Source organism: Lontra canadensis, unplaced genomic scaffold (assembly GCF_010015895.1).
Source record: "Lontra canadensis isolate GAN:19392208 unplaced genomic scaffold, GSC_riverotter_1.0 scaffold204, whole genome shotgun sequence".
Lineage (NCBI taxonomy): Eukaryota > Metazoa > Chordata > Mammalia > Carnivora > Mustelidae > Lontra > Lontra canadensis.
Genome location: NW_022631198.1, coordinates 335,386 through 361,576, shown reverse-complemented (window position 1 = coordinate 361,576; position 26,191 = coordinate 335,386). Strand labels below are relative to the sequence as shown.

Genomic DNA, 26,191 nt, shown 5'->3' with positions numbered 1-26,191 from the left:
AACCAGGCAGGGGCGCCTGGGTGGCTCAGTGGGTTAAGCCTCTGCCTTTGGCTCAAGTCATGATCTCAGGGTTCTGGGATCGAGCCCCACATCGGGCTCTCTCCTCAGCAGGGAGCCTGCTTCCCCCTCTCTGTCTCTGCCTGCCTCTCTGCCAACTTGTGGTCTCTCTCTCTCTGTTAAATAAATAAAATCTTTAAAAACAAAACAAAACAAAAACAGGCAGCATTTCTTCCCTTCTCCGAGTTCAAGCCCCTTTGCAACCATAGGGCACTTACTACAACTGTTGTTCCCAAATGAGAGCGGCTGGTGTGAATCAAACATTCCCTCCCTCCCGTTCTTCCTTTCCCTTTGTGATAAAGTGGAAAAGGCTGAACTTGAAAAGGGAAACAAGGGGCACCTGGGTGGCTCAGTCTGTTAAGCGTGCGACTCTGATTATGGCTTCAGATCATGATCTCACTCAGGGTCATGGGATGGAGAGTGGATCCATGCTGGGCGTGAAGCTGGCTTAAGATTCTCTCTCTTCCTCTCCCTCTGCCTGCCCCCCCAACTCCTCCCCTACCCCTCCACACCCACTTACTCTCTTTCTCTTAGGGATAAAAAAAAATAAAGGGAAACAAAACTCAGGCTGGTTTATTCCTAGTTTTAATCAAATTGTAGCATGGACCCCAGGGAGGAAGGAAGAGTTGGTGTCAGGCAACAACGGTTCGAACAAGTTGTCCTAAATATGGGAATGCTCATCTGGAATTACTTAAAGAAGTCCAGCTTAACTAGTGGCGTTGGCCGTGGTCAACAGCAGCGCCAGCTAAAGGACTTCGTTAGCGCGAGGGCCCCGGAGCTGCCCGCAGCCCATTAGAATCAAGCTTTTCTTTAAGGACAAGCTGGAGACAGCACATGGGTCCGTAACCACATCCTGAAGGCACGTCTCATTATCAGGTCCTGGCTTCTTGGATGTGTGGGGTCAGCATGACTCTACATGTCCCCAGAGTCTTCTGGCCGCCAAGGACTTTCCACCCGTCAGAGCAGCGGTTAGAGGAGTGCCCAGCCACGCCTTCCTATTTCTGCGCTCAGCAGTCCCCGAATATCAGCAAGGTCCTCCAATTCAGGTCTCTGACTAAGCTTTGACCCATTTCCCCATAGGCACTGCTGTTTGCTTCTCCCTGCTTGATCCTAATTTTGAGAAATATTTTTTATTAAATATTTGGTTATAAAGATAACTTTTTTACATATTGTGGATTTGGTTTATAATTTGTTTTGGGACTTCTGCATCTGTGTTTATGGGTGTGATTTACATGTAATTTTTCCTCTTACTATCCTTGTCGGAGTTATGCCGGTCTCACAAGACAATGCTTTCCACCATAATAGTTCCTTACGTCTATCCTTTTGGGCTAATCGAGATTCCCCAGAGATTTCCAATCCCCTGGGCACTACATTTGTTTGTTTGTTGTTTTGTTTTTGTTTTTAAGTTTTATTTATTTATTTATGAGAGAGAGAGGGAGAGCAGGGAGCAGGGGATGGGGGAGGAGCGGACCGAGAGGGACAAGCAGACTCTACACTGAGCACGGGCCTGATGTGGGGCTCCATCTCAGGACCCCGAGATCATGACCTGAGTTGAAACCATCTCTTGATGGACGACACTTAACTGACTGAGCCCCCTGGGCACCCCTGCCCGGCACTGGAGTTCTAGGAGCACAAGATGGCAGAGAACATTCAGAATGCAAAGACTCAACCCTCTTATGGTACTTTCATCCCCAGCTGTGTTGCTGACGTCCAGACCATAAACTGTTTTTCTCTCGAGAATAAATCTTGAATTGGCTGAAAGAGCAGGGGAGGGACAGTTACCCAGCTGCCCAAGGTAAGGAGGGGATCTAACAGACAGTCAACCCTCCAGTCACCCTCCTTTTGCTCCCAGTTCCCTTAGTGGCTATCTGGAGATGCCATATTTGGGGATGGGGTGGGTGGATATTATGCAGTGTAGATTGGTTTGCGGAAAACTGGCTGTCTCCGCCATGGGCTGAGGAGTCAATGGTTTCAGCTCTGCTAGATTTCTCAATGTCTTTGTCTGCTTTCCAGCTTATTGTTTCTCTTCTGTTGCTCTGGAGGTTGTGGAATTAGGTCTTCTAAATGAATCATTTAACAAAGTTTATCTTCCAGTTTTCTAATATCTGCAGTATCTATAATAGGGCTCTCCTTTTAATTTCTTGTGTATGTGTTTTCATTAGTCTTGTCAAGATCTGCTAATTTACTTTTTTTTTTTTAAAGAACCAACTTAATGGCTTTGTTGAACTTTAGTTTCTGCACATATTTTATTTCCTTCTACCTTTTTTAAAGTTTATTTTACAGTTCTAATTTCTTGACATGGATGCTAAGCTCAATTCTCAGGCTTTCTTCCCTTCTAATAAAATTTTAAGGCTATAAAATTTATGTACTGTTTTAGCTCTACCTGCCATTTTGAATATGCAGTATTTTTTTTAAATCATTGTTTGGGTTAAATTTCCTTTATGATTTCTTCTTGGACCTATGACTTAATTTCTAAACAAATAGGAGCCTTTTAGTTAGCTCTTAATTTTAGTTTCTAACTATTAAGAACTATTGGAAATTTGTTGAGGTTTACTCCCCAGTACATGGCCAGTTTTTGAAAAAGTTCCATGTGTGCGCAAGACTGTGCAGTTATTAGAGCAATGTCTTATAGATGTCCACTATACCAAACTTACTAAATGCTTAAATCTTTTATATATTCACTTGAGGTTTTGGTTACTTGATCTATCAACAATCAAGAAGTGTGTTAAAATCTTCCATTATGATATTGGATTATTTTTCCATATAGTTATGTTTTTGTTTTATATAATTTGAGGTTATTAGGTACATACTAATTTAGAATTTAGAATCTTTATATTTTTTCGGGGAACCAAGTAAACATATAATTAATGCAGTGATTCTATCTCTAGTAATGATTTTTTTTTAAAGATTTTATTTTATTTATTTCATAGAGACACAGCAAGAGAGGGAACACAAGCAGGGGGAGTGGGAGAGGGAGAAGTAGACTTCCCATTGAGCAGGGAGCCCGATGTGGGACTCAATCCCAGGACCCCGGGATCATGACCTGAGCTGAAGGCAGCAGCTCAACCGACTGAGCCACCCAGGTGTCCCATGCTTTTTGTTTTAAAGCCTATTTCCAGGGTTGACATGTTATACAACTCCAGGGAGACTGTGAACAACAGATCCTGGCATGAGTCTGTTTGTTATTCAGAGTAGTCCTAATTTTGCTAATTATCAGTATAGCCACACCAGATTTATTTTTCTTAGTATCTGCCTGATGTATCTTTCCTAACCTTTTCATATCCCAGGTTGCCAATGTCTCTTGTAATTAGCTTATGGCTGAGTTTCTTTTCAAACTCCAGTTTGAGGGGCTCCTGGGTGATTCAGTCTGTGAGGTGTCTGCCTTCGTTCGGCTCAGGTCATGATCCTGAGGTCCTGGGATCGAGCCCCGCCCGGGTCGGACTCCCTACTCAACAGAGTCTGCTTCTCCCTCTCTCTCTCTGCCGCTCCCCCTGTTCATGCTCTCTCTCAAGTAAAAAAGTCTTTAAACACCCCCCAAAACCCTCCAGTTTGACAATTTGCCTTTTTTTCAGGAACATTTATATATTGTACTTACTGACACATTTAGATTTATCTCTTATTTTGGATACTCTATTTGTTTTGCATTTTTTTTTTCTCTCACCATCTTGTCTTTTCATGGACAAAAATACCCTGCTTATTTTTTAGTAGTTCATCTAGAAAATTTTGGATGTATCATTAACATACCAAAGTCTAAAGTCAATCGATATACTTCTCTTCTTCCTGAATGACAAAGGATATGTTTAGTCCAACCACCTCCCTAATTATCATCTCTTTTCAGGTATTTTAGTCTCATCTTTCTTTGAACCCTGTTAGACTTACCTACAGGCACTTTCTGTTTAGATGATGCACGTACTTATCACATTTCCTATCTTCCATACTGGATCACCTCCCTTCTGTTTGACTGAAAGTGTACTTTATTTCACCCCTGAAAGACAATTTCATTGAGTATAAAATTCTAGGCTCACGGTTAACTTCTCCTAGCACCTTGAAGATATGTTTCACTGTCTTCTTGCTTACAGAGTTGCCAATGAGAAGACAGTCGTCAATCTAATGGTCTTTTCTTTGGAGGGAATGATCTGTGTTCCTGGATGCTTTAAAGATCTATTCTAGCGTTTTGCCATGATGTGCCTAGAAATGGGTTTATTTAACTTGCTTGAAACAGAAAGGGTTTACGACAATAGTGACACTTCAATTAAAGCTTGATCTTTTATCTAATGTTATCTTGGAAAGTGCTATAACAGACAGTATCCCCTGCTAGGACTGAGAAGATTCTAGGAAAGCCAGAAAGGTAGGGGGCTCAGGCGCTGATGGAAATGTTGATTAGGAGGCTATATTTATTTGCTTTCAGTGAAAGGGAGACCCAGTTTCAGTAAAACACATACTCTCCAGCCAATTCCAAGGCTGAACCCAGCAAAGCTTCCTTTCTTACTCTTCTAAGATCTGGATGGAAAAAACAGTAAGGTGGCAGGGACACAAGCTCTCCTAGATGCGGTGCCTGGACATCCTCTGCGGGGAAGCCAGTGAGGGTCAGAACTGGCAGGGAAGGACCATGGAGACCACACAGAAAGTGAAGCAGGGAAGCCCTGAGCGATCTTACGGTATATCTCCATTTTGAGGAATAGGAGTCACCTGGTTGCTTTCCTTTGTTGCTAAATAAACTCCTAGCTAGATCAAATAAGCCATTTACTCTCATTTAGCAAAGTGTTTTATTCAAAAGCTTCTCAGCACCATCTAGTTGTCAGAAAGAATGGCATCGCCTTTTCCTGCCCACCCGACTCCAGATTCCAGAGGCTGCCGTTAAACCGTTGGGCTAGAGCGCCCCCTAAGGGTTATAATTCAGATCATGATAAGGTTTTGGTTGTTCTCACACTCCTCTTTCTCTAAGCCTCCACTCAAGGAGAGCTGTGCTTCCCCACAGTTCCGAACAGGAAGGAATCATGTCAGACTCGATCAACCTCCCATTCCTGGGCTATCAGAGGCACATAAAACTACCTTGACAAAAACGGGATTCAGTGACTGCCATCTAGGAAGGGCAGTGATGCTGTCAGGCAGCATGCAGTTTGAAAGCTCGAATCTCAAGATAACCCTCCCCCGACTCTACCCTAGAAACAAGGAGCATCAGGTCCATTTTCTCTCCACATTCAATTGCTCATCGTCTCCTGTCTTCTGAAAAGACACTAAGCCAGACCTTTTGACAGAGTTAGGACAAACAATGACAGCTAATTTAAAATGCTGAGAGATCCTGAGCTGTTGGGGATGAGGAGAGTACAGAGTGTGACCTGATCCTTCCTTTTAAGAATATTTTGTCTCATCATAAAGCACACTTCTCCGAAGAGGTTCCTGGAGGAGAAATCCAAGAGTCTGACTGTGTCCTGTGGGAACCCATGTAACTTTGGCTTCAGTCCTTGGATCTGTCCTTTGCAGCTACTTCAGGTCCCGGAGGAGGAGGAAAGAGCTAGAGGCAGCGTCAGTAGGCCAAAGCCCCCATGGGGTCCCAGGCCGGCAGGACGATGGGTTCCTGCTCTAGCACGGCTAGCACCTCTTCAGGAACATGCTTCTTGTCCACCACTACTTCATAGACATACTCAGAGAACCACTCATCTGTCATGCACAGGTAACCTGGAGGAAAAAACAGAAGGCTCATGAACCAGAGGGCAAGGGGCAAAGGGCAGAAGCCCCACTAGCACTCTAAAGAAGCTTTTTACAAAACTTATACCTGCACACGTCTTTCAGCTTTCCCGTCTAGAACCTCACTTACTCTAAGTCTTACTAACCATTCTGTGATGCAGACGGGACAGGCATGGCTATAATTTCATCTATCAGAAAACTGGGGCTCAGAGTAACTAGGTGACAGGCCTGGTCGCACAGGGGAGGCTCCGACCTGGGCCTCGGACCTAAGACTGTTCGCAGATCCTGTGCTGTTTCATTGCCCGGGCTGTCTGGGCTGAGGAGGAGCATGTGACCCTAGAAGACAGGAGGAAAGTCTTCTTGTTCATAGAGCCAACACCAAGGGGACTGATCTCTAGGATCAGAAAGGCAAGCACCCTAGTTTCATCCTTACCCTGCCCACCTCCTCAGCATCACAGGCTCTTCTCCTACCTTCCTCTCCCCTGTAAATTCCTGCAAGCAGCTAAGCTGCTAGGGGAAACCTGATGGGGCCCGTGTCTTCATTCCCAGGTAGCTGCTTATTTGCTGGTGATCCTGTGTAAGTCAAATGATAACACAGTCTTTGCTTTCCTAGTGGAAAATCTGTGGTGAAGATCAGGCAGAAATGGAAGACTGAGACAGCTTCTTGATCTCTTTTCCTCAGCGAGGCCCTACAGTTTACAGACCTCTCCACTGGGTAGGACTGTATGAATGCCCTAGGCTGAGAGCTCAGCCGAGAGAAAACATGCTGTCAGCCATCATCCACCCATCTTAGAAGCCTGCCTCTTCCCATTAGGAAGATTAACCTGTATTTCAGGCTCCACTAGGACAAAAAAAATTCCCCTTCAGGAACATACTTCCAACAACCTAAAGAGGGGAAAAAATGCTTCACTTGGCCACTGATAATATAAAGAGTAAAATTAAAGTGAGCAACTAAAGTGCGTATTTAAAATAAGAATTGGTCAAGGAGAGAGCCCAGAGCACAGAAATGTGAACTTACACAGGGCTCCTGTGCACACCTACACATCCAAGGACTCAGAGGAATTAGCAGTCTTCATCACCATCATCATCCTCACTCCCATCTTAACCATAACCGGCACCTGTTCTATACTAGACACTTGAGCCATTTTTCCCTCAAAGTGTTTGTGCAAATCGGTTTCTGTGCTGTATCATTTCTCACTATATGGGACCAAGAAAAAGGAAGAAGTTGTAGGTGTTTCTCCCATGGCAGTCCTCTAGGGGAGCAGTTCTCCAATGTCCAGGCCCCACTATATTCTTAAAATGAATGAGGATGCCAGAAAGTTGTTCATGTGGGAACACCTACTGGTCTTCACCATATTAGAAATGAAAACAAAGTTAAAAATACTAATTCAGGGGCGCCTGGGTGGCTCAGTGGGTTAAAGCCTCTGCCTTCGGCTCAGGTCATGATCCCAGGGTCCTGGGATCGAGCCCCGCATGGGGCTCTCTGCTCAGCAGGGAGCCTGCTTCCCCCTCTCTCTCTGCCTGCCTCTCTGCCTACTTGTGATCTCTCTCTGTCAAATAAATAAATAAAATCTTTAAAAAAAATACTAATTCATAAGAATTAAAAAAAAACATGAATAGAAATAATACATTTTTAGGAAAAAAAACATTAAATTCTCCAAGACACAATAAACCTTAGTTAGAAAAATGGCTTTGTTTTACACTTTAATGTCTGGCTTCACAGAAGACAAATGAATTCTTGTATCTGCTCTGTCTGCAATCTGTTGCAATCTGTTGTTCTGGCTGAAGGAGAGGAAGGAAAACCTGGCCTCCTACAGATATGTTGTTGAAGGGAAGACCTTGCAAACCCCCTAAGAGGGTCCCAGGGAGCTGCGGGGGTCCTGAGAGCACACTTTGACAACCGCTGCCCTAAAGGCCATACTGATTTAAGTCATTAAAATGCAACATGATGGCAAGTCTAATTGCGTAAGCTACATGGTGTCACAGAAGACATTATTTAACATGAAAACACAACTGTTTTGGTGAGGTCTCCTGTGCCCGGTTCTCCTCTTCACCTCTGACAGAAGCCAAGGACAGCTCCCCCTGATGTGGCACAGGATGTCTATCGTCACAAGGGAACACAGTGCAGAAGTGCTCAAGGGCTCCCTCCAAGTCGGCTGAGGGAATGCATCTCTGTCCACTGGTGCCCGCCTCCTGATCCAGCACTCCTCTTCTCAACCAGAGGTACAAGCAAGGGGACCATAGACCCAGTGGATGCTGTAGCCAGGGCTGCTTCCCGTTCCTGCCTGGATTCAGTACCCCCAAGCCCCTGGCTTTGCTTGTGTCCTTTGAGGACTTGGCCCGCACTATCACCTACACGAGTGCCACTGAATTCTCTCAACGGACAGAAAGTCCTATCAACAGACACCAACTATCCACTCGGGCAGCGGAAGGGCCAACCAGTACCATCTCTTGCTGCATCCCAAGTCACTGCTTCCTGAGAAATTCATTATCTGCCTTCCCCAAGAGGGGCTTTCAGTGGGCAGGAAACCAGACTACTAAACACCACACAATTTGAGACATTAGTCATCCTTCCCCTTCCCAGGCTAAATAAATCCCTAGAGTGGCTCTGGACAGTGAGGCAGGTGAAGGACAGAGGCAGATTCGTGTAATAAAGTTCTGTGTCCTTACGACAATACTATCATCACACAATCAAATGAGTCTTCAAAGAATGCACAGAGAAAATGGACAATAAGTACATGTACACTATCTTGTTCCAAAAGCAGATCAGATTAAGTCCTCACAAATTAAAACTCCTATCAACTGCGATCCGCCCTCTCAGTGTCCCTACCCGGAGGACCTGCCTTGATTCGCCTCTCTCTTCAGGATATGAGTTCTTTGGAGGCCCACAAAAACCTCACAGTCTAGGTGGTGGCCAGGTAATTGCACCCTGAGCAGATAATGAACTTGGGGCTGCTGTAACTGTTGTATCTTTCGTGTCTCGGGAGCTGGAGATTAGGATCAGTATGTCTGAGACTCGAGTGAGTGCCATGTGCGGGAGCAGCAAGTACCCATTCAGGCAGGTTTATGTTTTATTTTTTCAGGCAGGTTAAAAATGGCCATTGTGATTTGAAGAAAGTTGCAGCTTCCAGTACTTAAGCACTCTGGCCACCAGAAACAGGGGTTCCCCAGGAGAAGAAAAATCTACAACAAGGAGCCCAAGGTTATATTTAAGGAAACAGAAAGTCAGTTTTAGGAACTATGGAGAAATCACATTTTGCTTAAGCTGTAAATTGTTTATAGGCAATGAGAAAGAAACAAAATACGTGAACAGTCCTCAAAAAAAACTGCCAGTGTTTCTGTATTTGTTAAGGGAAAGGGCAGTGTTGGTCTGTAAAGGGAAAAACAGTGTCTGTTGATACAACTCTAGACTGATTAGGCCAAATTTACTCAGAAACAGAATAGTATTGAACAGGTTAGTTTAAGGGGAAAAAGATCTTTACCTGAATATAACAGTTTTCTGAAATTCTACCAGAGATCTAACATTTCCCAACCTTTCAGACTTGATTAAGTTGGTAAATATATTATCGTTTATGAGTTAGATGTTTTCTGTTTTTTGTTCTCTGCCTTCTATGAGGTATTTTACCTAACAAATGATCTGTGGTTAATGTGGGGAGTTTGGTGGGGGGCTATCTTTTGAAAAAGGTGCGACAAAATCAAGTTTCTGTTGGGCTCTGATGGGTGTGCCTGGCAGCATGGATCTAAGGAGGCTGGATTCTCAGGGCCTCATGACGTCACTGCCGATCTCTCACCTGATGGTGATAACTCAAGGCTGAAGAAAGCCTCCAAGAAAGGAAAGCAAACACCTCACGGGCATTTGTCTCATATTTCCAACCTCCTAATAAACACTTAGAAACTACTTCACAGGACATTAGCCAGTCATTCAAAATGAAGTTGCAAAGACCATGCAGCAACATGGAAAACATTTAAGCGATAAAAGTGAAGAGCATACAGACAATATATCTTAAATAATCACAACTATGTTACGAATCCAGATATGTAAGTGAAAAAAACCTTACAAGAAATAACAAAACGATAACTTTATTCAATGGGGTAGGTGATTTTCTCCTCAAAACTTCAGAATTATTTTTTTTTAAAGATTTTATTTATTTATTTGACCGAGAGAGAGAGAGAGAGCGCGCGCATAAGCAGAGAGAGCAGCAGAGGCAGAGAGAGAGCAGGGAGCCCGATGTGGGACTCCATCCCAGCACCCTGGGTTCATGACCTGAGCCAAAGACAGACTGAGCCACCCAGGCGCCCAAAACTTCAGAATTCTTATACTGGTTTCTGGCTCCTAATTCTAAAGACTACTCAAATAATAAACACTTATTAAAACAGATTTTGGAAACATGGGAAGAGGAAGATGAAAAGGTAGAAAATGAGGAGGAGGAGGAAGAGGTGGATGAGGAACAGGAAAGAAATATAAATTTTTTAAAAAAGATTTTATTTATTTATCAGATAGAGATCACAAGCAGGCAGAGAGGCAGGCAGAGAGAGGGCAGGGGGTGGGGGGAAGCAGGCTCCCTGCTGAGCAGAGAGCCCGATGCGATGCGGGGCTCGATCCCAGGACCCTGGAATCCTGACCTGAGCCGAAGGCAGAGGCTTTAACCCACTGAGCCATCCAGGCGCCCCAAGAAATACAAATTTAAGACCTGCCGGCAATCCCACCATCTAGAGATACTCTCTATTCAGATTTTACATCCAGCCTTTAATAAAGTTCCTGTGTACAGACTATACATTTAATAAAAACGAGACATCACACATGCTCTTTTATTACAAAGTACCACACAGGCTGCGTTTTCCACTTCGTCTCTTTCCATATTAATTTAAACAATACAATATTCTATATCATAATTTTTAAGTGCGGAATTTGGAAAAGCAAGCCAAAATGAATTTAATCAGTCCCCTACTGATGAAGTCTGGCTTGTTTTTTCATTCTTACAAACACTGCTATGAATATCTTTGCAACTAAATCTTTGTATGTATCCTTAATTATCTATTTAATTTTTTTAAGATTTCATTTTTATTTATTTGACAGAGAAAGAGTGCATACGCACAAGCAGGGGGAGCAGCAGGCAGAGGGAGAGGAAAAAGCAGACTCCCCACTGAGCAGGGAGCCCACCAACTCAGGGCTCGATCCCAAGACCCTGGAATCATGACCTGAGCCACAGGCAGATGCTTCACTGACTGAACCACCCAGGTACTGCAATACCTTACATTTCTAGAGAATATATAGCAAATGTGGAAAATGACACAATCGCTATGAAATGAAAATTGGCAGTGTCTATAAAAATTTCAAATGCCTTTACCCCTTTCCCTAATGCCACTTCTGAGACTTTGTCCCACAGACTTACAATACTTGCAGGAACATAGTAAGTATTTATGCACAATAACTAATACTCATTTGGCACTTACCATGTTAGGCACTGCTCGAGACATCACGCATATATTAACTCACTGCAACATTGTTTGTAATAGCAGAAGACTGGAAATACCCCAAGTTCCATTAGTAAGGAAACTGGTTGAATAAACTATGGTACATCCAGACAATGGAACATAATGACGCTGTCCCGATACGGAAACATACTGATTTGAAATGCCTCCAAGACATGCTGTTCAGTGAAGTGAGAGTAAGAGGCAGAGCAGGCTAACACGGTGTGTCACCTTTGACGCACTACACCACACCGATAACCGGAAAGAGAAACTAACAGGAACGGCAACCTGAAAGAGGGCAGTGGAGAGTGACGGAGAGGGAAACAAGATGCTTTTTAGATGCTTTTTTGTAATTTGATTCTGGAACACTGTGATTTTACGATTTATTACAAGAATTATACTGCAGAAAGCAAAGCAAAAGCACACACATAAATCTATAGGGTGCTTCATTTCACAATGCAGTCTCATATCCACTGTCCTCATTATGATTTTAATCCTGCAACACTGCAAGGCAGGAAGGGTTGGTGTGAATTGTCTAAAGTCATGTAGCCTGTATTCAAACCCAGGTCTTCAAATTCAGCCTTTTCCATGGGGCCCAGCCCCCTCCTCTAGGGCGCTCGGAGACTTGGCACTTACGGCCGAGGCAGCAGGTCACAGCACGTCATCTAGTTCGGACACCTGTTTGGTGCCAACTCCACCTGCTCACACATCCCATGTCACGTGTCCGGGTGCTGCTTATAAGATATTGTGTATCTTTAAATCAAAGAGATGTCATGTGTGCCAGGTGCACATATTTAGAAGTCAGAGAACAGGATGGGCTGGGAGTTTAAAAAAAAAAAAAAAGAGAGAGAGAGAGAGAAAGGGAACCAAATGCACCATTTATGAGACAGACATGGGACAATGATCTGAGAAGAGGCTTTCTTTTTCCTCCAGAGTAAACACAAAAGTCTGGCTGTATGGTGGGGCACATTCATGTTCCCGAACCTTTTGCTAGTAAGAGAAGAGATACTCTTATAGCTTAATACCACCAGAGGCTTTTTTTCAGAAACAAAAGCTAGAGAACTTAGAGTGAAAAATATGGTAGGGAAACAAAGTTGTTTTGGTTATGGGTTGGTTGTATTTTTTTAAACCATCAAGTCACGACCAAGTTCAATGAGCAGAAGCATATACTTCTGAGGAAGCATCCTCTGCTGGAGTCCAGAAGAAGCCTGTTTGCCTCTGGGCTGAGGAGAGAAGGCAATGAACCAACCAGTCAGATTTCTCCTTTCCCTGGACCAGTAAGCACGATCCAGAGGAGCCTGAGAACACACACAATCCTGCCTGATCTCTAACAATGGACAGGGGAGGAAAGACTTAGATGTCACCCAAGGGTCTATTTTCCCACTGAAACTCAGTGACTTCTCTCTGACCCCAGAATGGTCACAACTCCTCTTTCAGGCAAAACTTGCTCTTTGATCTCCTCAAAAGCTCACACTATGTCTTGGCCTCCTTCCTCAGACCCACCTGAAGCATGCTCCACATGCACAGGCACTACGCTCTTTTCAGCTACTCTTTTTCTGGCTGGCCTCCCACTTCCTTTCCAAAACAGTCAGGACCTTTCCTAAACACTCCATTCCCTCTTGAAGACTCATGAAGGAGCCTTCACAGTTCCAATCGCTCATCTACCTTGCAATTTATCCCCTACATTATTTTGCACTTATTCTGGTGTTTATGTTTTACTTATTTGTCCTTATAATTAATTACAAACACTATATATGGAGCAAGATTTACAATCTCAAGTGTCCCAGCTTCAATCTTCCTGTCTCCTCACCGCACCTAGCACTGGAAGGGGTTGGTACTGGTGCTGATGTGGTAGAACAGGACAGCTGGGCTTCCATTCCCTTTCTAAAACCTGCCCCAAAGCCTTTTCCCTTGACTCATTTTCTGACTGCTCCACTCACACTATGTACCACCAAGTTCTCCCTGACAAAAGCTTCAGTGCCTTCCTACTGTCTCCCCACTGTGGGGGCCCTCTCCAGGTCTTCCTCTTTCTCTGTCATCTGCCTTCTTGGAGAAATCATCTCTTCTTTTCCCTTTCTGGGTCTACTTACCCTATATCTTACAGTCTGAGGAGCACACCACGAATGCCACTTCTGTCCTATCACAGCCCTCTTCAAGTCCCCTTCCTGTGTCCCTGGTGAATACATATGAATCCCTTGGAGGGTCCGACACTCATTCTACCATGGTCTGTGCACGGTTCCCTGCATCCCATCAATAAATGCGAGGTGATGCTATTGCTAATGGTTTTTCCTCAGCACTAGGTTTAGTCGCTTCTGCTGCTCTCTCTCATGAAACTAAGGCCGCATGACGAGCCATCCATCCGGTAAACGGGTCATGTAGCGCAATGGTCACACTATGGACCTGAATTCTTCGAGATCTGAAACTGGAGCTGTGGGCAGGTTAAACAGCCCTACTCTAGAAGACAACATTGGAGGGGGACTTCTTGTTCTGCCTTCGTTTGTCCACAGGTAACATTAACAACGGTCATGACGACAGCTCATGTTTTTGAGCACTCCTTGCATGCCTGGCACGGTTCTCACAACAACCATACGAGGGAGGTACAATTATTACCCGTTTTATAGATCGGAAACGTATGGCTTTTGCAGGTTAAATACCATGACCAAGGTCGTAGAACGAATAGATGGGACTGCCAGGGTCCAGGCAGTCAGGCTCCAGAGCCTGTGCTTCCCCCTTATCCCTCTCAAACCAATGCAAGAACATGTTGGAGACAATCAGGTGAAAACAGCAGGTCCTCTCCACAGGAGAAAGCAAACACACGCACAAAACTCTATGGGAACGTGAGGAGATTTGTCCCTGAGACTGAGGTCTGGTTACGGTCAAAAGAAGCTACTGTGCCATAGTCTGTCCCCCCTCACACATGGTAGCCCTTTCCTAGCCACACGCTTTGATAAGGGAGCAGCAGTCAACCTGAGAGCGCATGCTTGCTCTGTCCCGCTCCCATGCACTGCTGTTTAGCCCCAGTCATGCAGGATCTTTGGTTAATAAAGATGGAGGACGAGAAGTCCCTCTGAAGGACCTCGGATACTCGGGAGTTGATAACAGCAGCACTTTTCCCAAGCTGGTAGAGACATGAAAACTCCGAGGTGACATCATATATTTGTATCTTGCCCCTTTCCAGAAAGTCGGAGACCTCTGCTTTTAGCTCATACAATTTTCTCTTATTTCAGTACATTCAGCTCAATATTGCCTGTAATTTACATTAATTGTGCTTGATATACAAAACAGAATCTCAAACAGATCTGCAAATACTATGTTATCTTTTAGAGGTATAACATACATTTTGAGGGATGCGGTCTCTGTCAGAGAGCCTGGATAGCTCATTTGGTTAAGTATCCCACTCTTGGTCTTGGCTCAGGTCATGATCTCATGCGTCCTGGGATCGAGCCCCGCAATGGGCTTGGGGAGTGTGCCTGAAGTTTCAGTTTTTTCACATTCAACATGGGTATAATCACGCATGCTCATATCCTGAGTTACTCTACTCGATGCCATGAGGAAAAATAAATGCAAATGTATCAGCAAATTTTGAATTCTTATAAAGATGCTATGAATTATATATACTGAGCACCCCTGACAGAAATATGGAATACTCATTGAACTCTTCAGAGTTCTGTAGCAGCATATAGTCTGAAAAATGCTTTCACGCATTATTTCATTTGACGGCTATATACAAACTGTAGGACCTCATAAGGAAACAGAAATTATCCATGTTACAAAGAAATAGAAACTATACAGAGTTAAATTATGGTCCAGGATCTATAATCAAGAAAGTAGTAACTATCTCTCCTGGTTCCACAATATAACATTAGATGAAGGATATGATGACTTTTTTGCCTAGATATCTGAAATCATATGGGATAGTTTGGCTGGTAAGGCTAATTTTCAGGAAGCAGTAGAACTCCAGATATAATCTGAATCAGCCATATAAATTTCTTTCCAGATTAATCTCCAATATGCCAATGTCTCTCTGACGGAAATCAAGATACTCTCTCTTTTTTTTTTTTTTTAAGATTTTATTTATTTATTTGAGAGAGAAAGATCAAAAGTAGGCAGAGAGGCAGGCAGAGAGAGAGAGAGAGGAGGAAGCAGACTCCCCGCTGAGCGGAGAGCCGGATGCAGGGCTCGATCCCAGGACCCTGGGATCATGACCTGAGCCGAAGGCAGAGGCTTTAACCCACTGAGGCACCCAGGTGCCCCTCAAGATACTTTCTTTTAAGGAGGAAGTCTGGAAATTTCACTAAAATTAAATCAGGAACAGAGAGGCCATTTGTAAGAAAAGATGAAGAATGTGGGTTAAAAACAATTTTAAATGTTCATGTATCTGAAAGGCACAAAAGCAATATAAAAAATGAAAAACTAATCTTCGTTCAAAATAAAAACTAGGAGACAAAATTTTTCAAAGAAATGTTTTCTGGGGCGCCTGGCTGGCTCAGTTGGTACAGCAAACAACTCTTGATCTTAGGGTATAAGTTCAAGCCCCATGTTGGGTGTAGAGATCATTAAAAAAAAAAATCTTAAAATTTTTTTTTCTTTCAGTGACCACTGCAGATTTTGAAAATACTATTCTCCCTCCCCTCATTTTAAGGTTATATTATTTAGGTATATTAAGAAACTAGGCTTAATGAACATGAAGAACTTTGTTACGATAATTCCATGTTCACAGTTCTGCTGTATCAGACTTTAAAATGAGAATACATCTCAGATTAAGTGAACCAATCATGAAGAAGTCAAGTTCCATAATAAGACTGGTTCATTAGGAAGAATATCCAAGAATTCAATTTACTGACTCTCAGAAACACTTTGTTATATGCATGCCAGAATTTGATAGCTACTGAAGTTGCGTTGATGGGTACATGGGAGTTCCTTACTACTATTCTGTTTACTTTATACACGCTTGAAATTATCCATGATAAAAAGTTAAGGGGGAAAAAAAGGCCAACATATTATAAAGCAGCATAGACACAAGAACTCTGGGAAATAATAGGTGCTTAGAGTTTTTTACTTGCCCCACTCACAATGTGCTATATTTGAACATAAACCTTCACCAGGTACCCCATCCCTCCCTCCTCCTTCAGATTCCCAGCCATAAATGGTACTCCACGAACCCCTTCTGCTGGCATGGAACATTTATGATGTCTCCAGATTCTTTATAGTTTTTTATGTTCCCTCCACCACTAGTTTCTGATTACCAAAGATCATGAATCAATCCATTATTTCCATGAGTGGAATGGATGCTACTAGAACAGAGAAGCTGAGAGAAAGCAGAGTTTCATGGCTAAGAAAACAGGCTCTCATGTCAAACTGTCTGAATTATAATTCTGGCTCAATCACCTATTAGATGACTTGCAGGTTATCTTGGTTTAAAGAATATACTCTTTTCAGGTGAATTTCTGACTAAGAGAGAAGCACTAAAGGTTATTTCCTCTACTTTAAATTCTTAGATGTTTTTATAAACAATTTTACTCTAATAAGCCTAGCAACTTTTCAAAATGAAAGACAATGTAACAAGTCCCAAGGTCTGTTCCCCCATCCGATGTGAAATCCACTTTTTTTTTTTTTAAAGATTTTTATTTATTTATTTATTTTTAAGTAATCTGTACATCTCATGTGGGGGCTTGAACTCACAACCCTGAAATCAAGAGTCAGAGCTCTACTGACTCAGCCAGTCAGGCATCCCTCCATTTCTGATATGATCCATACATGTACAAAATGCACAGCCAAGTATTTTAAGAAGCAAGTGAAAAAAGAAAGCCATGTTGCTAATACAGCATGTTAGATATGTATCCAATTTTCAGTCCAGCTGACTAAGAACACTGGAATTCAACAAGAGGAAGTAACCCAATGGGCCCAAGTAAGACAAGAATTGATTTCTCCTTTTATGTCTCTTGGGGTCAGAAGGTACTTTTGTCCATTTGGGTAAACAGGTTATTCGATTTACTTAGTCATCTCTGTGTAAGAAAGGCCATGACCATGACCAATGGGGAAGACCAAAGCCAGGACTGGGCAGAGGGCAAGGGCAGCATGCCTAAGTATCTCTGCTGTGTTCGTATCTAGCTTGCATCATCAACACTGCTTTTTCAGAAACCATCCATCTTAACAGGCAGAAATCTCAAAGAGAATAGTAACAGACTGTTAACAATGTTTTCTATAGAAACAAAATCTCAGCACTGCTGTTTAAGATTGTTTCCTCTCGGGAGAGCAGGTTCTGCCTCACACATGCTGGCCAGTGCCCACCAGGCTGACAGACAAGAGGGACTTGCTGGGGTGAATATATAGCATCAGCATAATTACATACTACACATACTCTCCTAAGGTCAGGCCAGGTGTGCTAATTAAGTTAGATCATATTTTCTTTTCTTTCTTCCTGTTAAGTAAAAAGGAACATTGCTAAGGGGTGCCTACATGGTTCAGTCAGTTAAGTAAGCATCCAACTCTTGATTTTGGCTCGAGGTCATGATCTCAGGGTTGTCAGATCCAGCCCCAAGCCCAATGTCGGGCTCTGTGCTAGAGGCGGAACATGCTTAAGTTTCTCTCTCCCTCTCCCTTTGCCCCTCCCCCATACATTACTAAGAAATACACGAAAATAATTTATTTTGGTTTTGAATGAACTATTCCCTACCCCCACTCAGCTCCTATCTTTTAGTTCTCTACTGAAATGTTTTGCTAAGTTATTCAAGAACAACAAAAAAGTTAGTTTAACCTTAACTAGATAGCTAAAGATTTCACCAAGAAGGATTATAGGGAGATCACAGGAATCAAGACCTCAGCTCTCAGCATAACGGAATTAGTAAATCAGCAAAATCACTAAGTAGTAGTGAAGAGGTACAGCTGAATGGGAAAAAAAATAACAAAGTGGCCCAGAATCCTCTTTAAGAGTAGGTATTTAGGGGTGCGCCTTGGTGGCACAGTTGGTTAAACTTCCGACTCTTGGTTTCAGCTGGGGTAGTGACCTTGGGGATTGAGTCCCAGGTCAGCTCTGCGCTTGGTGCGGAGTTTGCTCAGGATTTTCTCTCCCTCTCCCTCTGGCCTCCCTCCCCACTCTCTTGAGCTCACTCATTCTCTCTCTCAAATAAATAAATCTAAAAAAAAAAAAAAAGAATAAATATTTAGGTTCAAAGTAATAAAGACAATAACTCACATTACTCAAAACAGAGCATTTGCCAGACTCAACTGTGTTTATTCTCTCTTAAATGGATATCACCACATAGTATAAACCCTGAGAGTTGTTTTTCTTTCTTTTTTTAATGCAAGTGCCTGACTTAAGCTTTGATTGCTAAGGCCTCACTACAAAAGATGCCTATCTTAAATAAACACACTGCCTGTACTAGACTAGATAAAGAGCCAGGCCACCTCTCCCACTGAGGCTCCATTGTTTTAAGAGATCTTAGTTGATTCGATAACTGACCATTTAGGCCACTTGCACCTTCTCTTCCCAAGCTTTAAGCTTCTGCTCTTTTGTTTTAAATTCACCAATAAACACTGAGACTGCGAGACCCTAGTCTTCCACCCTCAACCCCCTTTAAAGCAGAACCCGCCCCATGTGCACACTGTCTACCTGCAACCTCGAGGTGTGGCCCCAGGTGAGCTCTGTAATTTCCAGGTTCTGTAAGCAATAAATCTTTATTTTTTTTCAAAATTTCCGGAATAAAAAATAGAAAAAAAAAATCCAGAATAAAAACCACAAGAACTGGTCAAGCCACAATACTGCTTGTGGACAGGCCAACAAAAACAACAAAAAAACATACTACTCACCTACAAACCAAGTGACAGTTACAGATGGAAAAATATCACAGAAGCAAGCCAACAGATCCAGGCTCATCTAAACCGTAACTGTAGTCCTTTTCCTCAATACTAACCTTTACCATAGCAAACCCAGTTACAGGGACCAAATTAGACCAAAAATGAAACAGATGCTACAGAGGTTCATCTGAAACAATCTCTTATGTTTTAAAATGTTACAAATATAAAATCCTTCCAATTCAAGACAAGTTATTCTTTTGCATTCATTTCTTAACTACTACCAATTTGCAGCATTAACTAAATCATGAGTTATCTTAATCTTTCTGCAAGGTTTGTTAAGGTCTCTAATTCACCTAATCCCAGCGTGTATTTGTCTTAAAATAAAATTCATCATATAAGGACTCACCAGTTTAAAAATATACTGCCCTGTTATTCATAATAGTTAATTTAACAAGCAGCCCATAACCACAGAACAATCGCAGAACTCACGGAAGGGGCCCACCCAACTGAGGATGAACAGAAATGCACTAAGAGCGCTTGTATTTGTTTATACAGAGACACTGAGCTGCCAAGTTTCATGGCAGATCCCAGGCATGGTGAGTGAAAATCCATCAAGGATCACATCATGGCGAGATGGAAAAGATTTAGAACAATGAATTAAATGGCTTCCAGGTTTTAGGCTGTGCTGCTGAATCACGGCATACTCAAGTCAAGTTCAAAACTCAGGTTAATAGACTCTTTGAAGACGTAGTCTTCAAATATAAATGACATCATTTATATTTGCTCACCTCCAAACGTGCACACCTGCTCCCTACCTCTTACCCTTGGAAATCCTAGGTCTCTGGCAAACACGGTTGGGAAATCACTAAAGACGGAACAGGCAAAGAGTTGCTAAGATCTCTATTTTCTTTTTCTTATTTAGTAAGGAATTTCTGGCTGATTCTTGGTTGGGGGGATGTGTGCTGAAGTTGGATTCCAAATGTTTGGGTATCTCTCACTGGATTCCCTACCTGCACCTCGTCAGTCTTCTAGCTAGTCTAGCAAGCTGTGGTTACTATATTTTTCCTAGCCAGAATCCATTGGCTAAATGTTCAGAATGCGGACTCTGGTAAAGAGCTGTTACAAAATACCACCCACACACAGGCACATACATGCTCTCTCACCTAATACTTTGTGGTAGTTGCCACTTTGGGTTTGAAACCCTAAAAATTAAGAAATAAAAAAGCCTTAGGGGCACCTGGATGGTTCAATCGGTGAAACATCTGCCTTTGGCTCAGGTCATGATCCCAGAATCCTGGTATCCAGGCCTATATCAGGTTCCCCGTTCAGCCGGGAGCCTGCTTCTCCCTCTGCCCCTCCCCCTGCTCCTTCACTCTCTCTCTCTCAAATAAATAAAATCTTAAATCACAGCTTAAAAAGCTTTTATCTACTATGAAAAGCTGTCTTTAAAAAGTATGGTCTCAAATTTTGCAAGAATATAGGCGCGAGGGTGGCTCAGTGGGTTAAACATCTGCCTTCAGGTCGGGTCACAATCCCAGGGTCCTGAGATGGGAGTTCCATGCTGGGTTCCCTACTCGGGGAAGCCTGGTTCCCCCTCTGTCCCCCACCCCGGTCCTGTGCATGCACGCATGTGCTCCCTCTCTCCATCTCAAATAAAATCTTTAAAAAAAAATTATAAGAATATACCCTAAACTGTTCATCGGTGGTGATCTCTGGGTGATAGGATTACTTTATATTTTTATTTTCTTCATTTTGCTTATATATATATATAACTCGTAGAATGCTATAACTCACAGAATACCTGTTAGCTTTTAGCTCAATTACTATAATTTCCTTATGACTTCTGCCTGGGTTTTGATTTGCCAGAACACAACAGTTCTAAATGGTAACCAGAGCATTCCTCTGCACTTTGGACTTCACAACTTCTAAGGAGACTCCAATAAATGGCTAAAGTTTCTTGCCAATCCCATTCTCCCACTGAGAAGGTTCTGACTTTCTAGAGTTGGTGAGGTAGATGAAAACACACTCGTTGGCCAACACTCGTTGGCCAAGTGCAGAGAGGTCTATGGGGTCAGCACGGTGTAGAATGAAGGCCCACACACACTGGTCTCAGAATCAACTGTGGGTTCAGGCAAAACACGCTGGTCACAGGGATCATGGAGGGAAACTAGATCCTCAGATTTTCTGTAGGACAATCTAGCTAATGAACTAATTACTGAAAAATGCTCCACACTAGGGCAGCTTTTTACTTGTATCTCTTAGGAGGCAGAGAGTAGAACAGACGCCAGTCACCCTGAGTTAGCATTACCAGACTAAGCTCACCTTTGTGGCCATGATCTTCACCCCATGAATTCTCCACTCTCCACTTCACAAATGTGCCATCCTGATCATCCTGCAAAAGAATGGATAACAGTGTATGGTCTGAAACAGATCCCTCCTGCCAACATGTCATGGAATTTTAGCTCTTCTGCAGCCACTCAGAAAAAACAGCCTTCTCTAGACAGCCATGATGGACACGATCAGGACCATATACATACTCTATATAACCAAAGGGATACTCTAGTAGAAGTGAGCTTTAACTTTCTTGGGAATAAAAGTGCAATATACCTAACAAAATGAAAAATACTGTTCTCTCCTTTTACATTATATTCTAAACCAAAAATAAGCATACTAAATTGCTACTTGGCTGACAATATGAAATATTAAGTTACTAAGAGCGGTGAACACCATCTGAAGCCAGGGACCCTTGCTTTTAGCAGTCAGCATTCTCTGTAAAGGCTTCCCACTATATTCACTTTAGAAATGACTCTAAGACCCGGTCAGAGTTTTAAAAAGGAAACAAACACATTCTCATCATACTGCCTAATTTTCTATTTAGTGGAACCAAGTAATGATACGCTCCAACGTGCGCTTTTACTGATTCGGTTACACAAATACTGAATTTAATAAATAGAGATGGAAGGGCAAAGCCAAGGTAAAAAGAGTATTTTCCTGTAACAAAATTCAGACAGTTCTTGTTCTCCCTCCTTTATCTTCATTAATAAAATATACTCAATTATAGTCTCTTTAAAGGGACAATGACACTTAATGATAACCTTCATTTATAACCTTTACTATAGGACCAGAGCAGAACAAGAGGAAGGCTCCATCTGGGAAGACTTTTTTCTTTTACGTTTACCCAGGGCATTCACTGATGTCAAAACAACTCAAATCTTTGAGAAGACAGCTGGCTCCTAATGATTTCATCTGTCAACTCCCTCTTGCATATAAGTGCATGAGTCTCATCTACATGGGATCTGACTCTTCCCTTGGCAGTTTTCTTAGATCTCAGTAATTTTCAGTCTCAGAAATAGCCAACAATCAAGTCAACAAGTTTCAAACACCCTTATCTGTACTACCTCTTAACTTGGCCCCAGGTACCTTCAAAACCCCGTAATTAAACTATACATTTTGGAGCTAGCCTATCAGATGTCTGTTTTGGGTTTCTGCTCCCCTCCATTATAGTATATTTTTACTTTCCTTTTAAATATCGCCGTTAGAATCTATGCCACCTACGGTCAATTTCTATAATGAGTCTGCAAATGTTTCCTCTCCTTGGCCAATGAATTCCTGCATGACCTAGACAGCTCTTCTCTGTGTCATCTACAAATAAGAAATAATACCTGGACCTCCACCATAGGGATTCCAAGAAATCAGCAACTAAGAAAGGATATCCCAGAATAGAGCTACTAGCATTTATCTTTGCATAATCATTCAAATGCAGTGCAAATTAGTATGGTGGTCCAAAACCCAAACTGAGGGAAGAGAGAGATTTCAATACAGAATTCCAGTTATGATAATATAAATTCTGCTTTATACTAGTAGCATATAAAGTAGCTCCATTTCCCTGAGGAAAAAAAGGCATGTTAATAAGCCATACCAAAGAACAGAAGTTCCAGAGAAAATGATTTTTATTTCTGAAAATTAGGAATATAACAGAGATGGAAAAGGATTTAAAAAAAAACTGAACCTCTCTTAGAAATTACAGGTTTTCATTTATTTTTGTTTTTTTAATAATTTACTAAATAATTTAAAAGTTTAACTTTAAGGAGCTTTTGTTACAAATCCAATACAGCAGGTCCAAACATACAATATAAATAAATATAAAAATATAAAATTTAAACCACTTAGTATTTTATTCTAAGTATTTTAGTATTTTATTTACTTTAGTATTTTGGTTTTTTTTAAATAGTATTTTATGAAAAGTTCCTTCTAACACTTAGCTTCTAATGGCAAGGTAGTTATTCTATAACTTTCTTTCCAGCAATTAGGCTAGAAAAAGAACATTTTTTTGTGTGGTGGTAAAGAACTAAAGTAGTTGTAAGTCTTTTCTTCTTATGATCCCTGAGCACAGGAGTGAAATATATACTCTACAGCCTAGAAACGGGGAAGCCTATTTGTGAAAGGTAAAATTTTAGTTATTGTTTCCAACACCAGGTTCTAGAAATAGTGATGCTACTACTCAGAGTATTTCATAGGAAATTCTAAACACTTTACGTCCAATTTCCTGAAAAGCTCTGTATAAATCCAGCCATGGGTAAGAAGTCCACTGATTATTGTTATTGACATTTTACTGCAGAAGAATCTGAATGGTGAATGAAAAAAAGGTAAACCTGAAAACATAAGACATCAAGATACGAATGCTTTCAGGGCATATTCTAATTCCGTACACATAGAAGTTATCTTCTCCCCCACGTTCTCTCGCTGACCTCTCTTCACATCAAGAACTTCCAAAGTCACAGAAAAGCTGTTACTTCCCTACTCCCTTTTGACCCAAATTCTGTTCCTCACCCAAAGTTCCCATTTTTATTATCTCCGAGCATGCAGCCAAACCCCAAGTGATGCGAATGCCAATGTCTTGCTTGGAAGCTAACTTTTAACAGAAATCACACAAATGAAGCTCTTTTAGATAACAGTCTACAGGAGAATGTAGGTTCACCTGTGCAAACAGTGCAGTAAGCATGCTGAGGGTCATACCTTCTCTGAGACAGCAGTGAAGGTCATGGCATGGGTCATAAGTGACTCACCAAAAGTCAATCTCTCAGCTTTATTCATGTTCTTCAAGGAGACACCGAACACTAACTCATGATCATAGCTGTAAAAAGAATGGTAGTACAGAATAAAGACAGTACAATCAAGGGGGAAAACTGGCTTCTGGTTGTAAAAGGGACATAAAAGAAACTTAAGGAGAGCCATAGTTCCAAATAAATATGGGCTGTAGCTCTTCCGAGAATATGGTACACATGCAGAATTTGGTCTCTTGTTGGGATTCCATTTTCTATGTGCTACAAGAGTACTGAGGAAAATAAGAAGTATTAAACAAACTCGCCATCTCAAAGGCGAACAAGATGAGTTCGTATTGGTTATTTTGGCAAGAACACCTTAAAAAATTATTTTGAAGTAACCTCTTTAAAAAATGGTCTCTTTTGGGGCACCTAGGTGCTTCAGCTGGTTAAGCATCGACTCTTGATTTTGGCTCAGGTCATGATATCAGGATTGTGAGATGGAGCCCCGTGAGATGGAGCCCTGCCTCGCGCTGGCGCTCAGTGTGGAGCCTGCACAAGATTCTCAATCTCCCTCTGCCCCTCCCTATCCCTCTCTCTCAAGGAAAAAAAAGTCTCTTCCGAACTGAACCACCCAGTTCAGAACCACCCAGTTTCTGAACTCATTTAGACCACTACTGATGGTGATATTTAAATAAATAATGTCAGAAATATTGGAGAATATTGTCAAAGTTAAAAAAATATCATGAATTTTCTGTTTTAGAAAATTTCTCTGTTCTTAACTACTTACTTACTCAACTTCTTATAGCTAATAATAAGAAACTGTAAAGGGGTTTATTTTAATAGTCAAGGAATTTTGTATGATTTGGTTAGCAAATGAACCTCACTGCCATAAACAATCAGGAGACATGCTTTAAAGCATGCATGCAAATTATTCCTAGTAGTCATAAAGACAAAATACATAAGGCATCAAAGTAAGGGTAGTAGTTAAGAAAGATGAAATAGTAAACCAGAAGTGTAGAAAACCTTTCACTACATCTCAAATGTACTGAGCAGATGTACACAATTATCAATTCTTTTTAAAAAGCACTTTTCTCATATAGGATGGCTTTTTAGGAACACTCAACAATTTCAACTTAAATATGAAGTATGATCTTGACCTCCCAGGTTAGAACATATATGTTATATAGAGTTTATGCAATGAGCCCTCAAACTCTACAAGATGGAAAGAGAGAGACCCACCCTCAGGCCATCCTTAATCTTTGGGCAAACCTCAACTGAGTCATTTCAAATCAGGAGTGCACTCCCACAACAGCCCACAGATATTTTCTATTTTACATTTCTTGTACTCACACATTCATGTCACTGAGGCCTAGCTTGCCACTGAAGTGTTTTCCAACATCACAGCCAAACCACACAGCCTAGAAATAGAGGAAGGAAGAAGAAAGAAAGTCAACATAAATCCCGTCTTCCTATTACACCAAACAAGTGAAGAAGAGGTTTTTAACCCCAATGGGGAAGACACAGAAACGATACCAACCTCTCCATCTTTGATGGAGGCAGCAACCATCTTTTTCAAGAAGTCAATGGGTTGGTTGTTATATAGCGTTTTTCTCCCGCCAACCATATTGCTTAAGTAGTCCACTGTGTAAACTCTGTTGTACTTGTGCTGCGGCCGAGGGTCATTCACTAAACAAATCTATTGAGATTAGTAACATGTTGATTAGAACATAAAACCAGGAAGGTCAAACAAGGTTCACCTCTCCTCTAAATTCATATATGGGCATCAAACTCATCACCTCTGTCTGCAAGAAAAAAACATTACAAGTACCTTGCTAAATAACAAAGAAACAAAAGGTGGCAAAGTCATGTGAAGAGAGATTCTTGCATAATCTAGTTCGTGCAAGGAACACCCTTTGGGAGCTGCATCTACTGGTTTTTTCCCACTGGCAAGAACTGCCCCAAAACCAATTCTCACGAATTGTATGCACTGAGTAAGTCAAGATGGACATCCCATCACTGTAAGACTCCTGTTCTCAAGTTACAAGACAGGCTCAACTCCTGGCAACACAGCAACCACACTGAGACTCCATTCCTAAAACAAAGCCACTTGCTTCTAAGAGGGTCAAAATGCC

General features: G+C 41.9%; 1 protein-coding gene across 1 annotated transcript in view; it reads right to left on the bottom strand.

Annotated features, from left to right (window-relative positions):
* Nucleotides 1-4,804: 4,804 nt before the first annotated feature.
* Nucleotides 4,805-26,191, bottom strand: part of BLMH (bleomycin hydrolase) — a 46,463-nt gene continuing 25,076 nt past the window's right edge. Inside the window, exons 8-12 of the mRNA XM_032848473.1 lie at nt 25,597-25,755; nt 25,410-25,477; nt 24,031-24,148; nt 21,337-21,406; nt 4,805-5,736 (exon numbers count right to left, since the gene is read on the bottom strand). Of these exons, the coding sequence (XP_032704364.1) occupies nt 5,585-5,736; nt 21,337-21,406; nt 24,031-24,148; nt 25,410-25,477; nt 25,597-25,755 (567 nt within the window). The 3' untranslated portion in view covers nt 4,805-5,584. The remainder of the gene's footprint in view (nt 5,737-21,336; nt 21,407-24,030; nt 24,149-25,409; nt 25,478-25,596; nt 25,756-26,191) is intronic.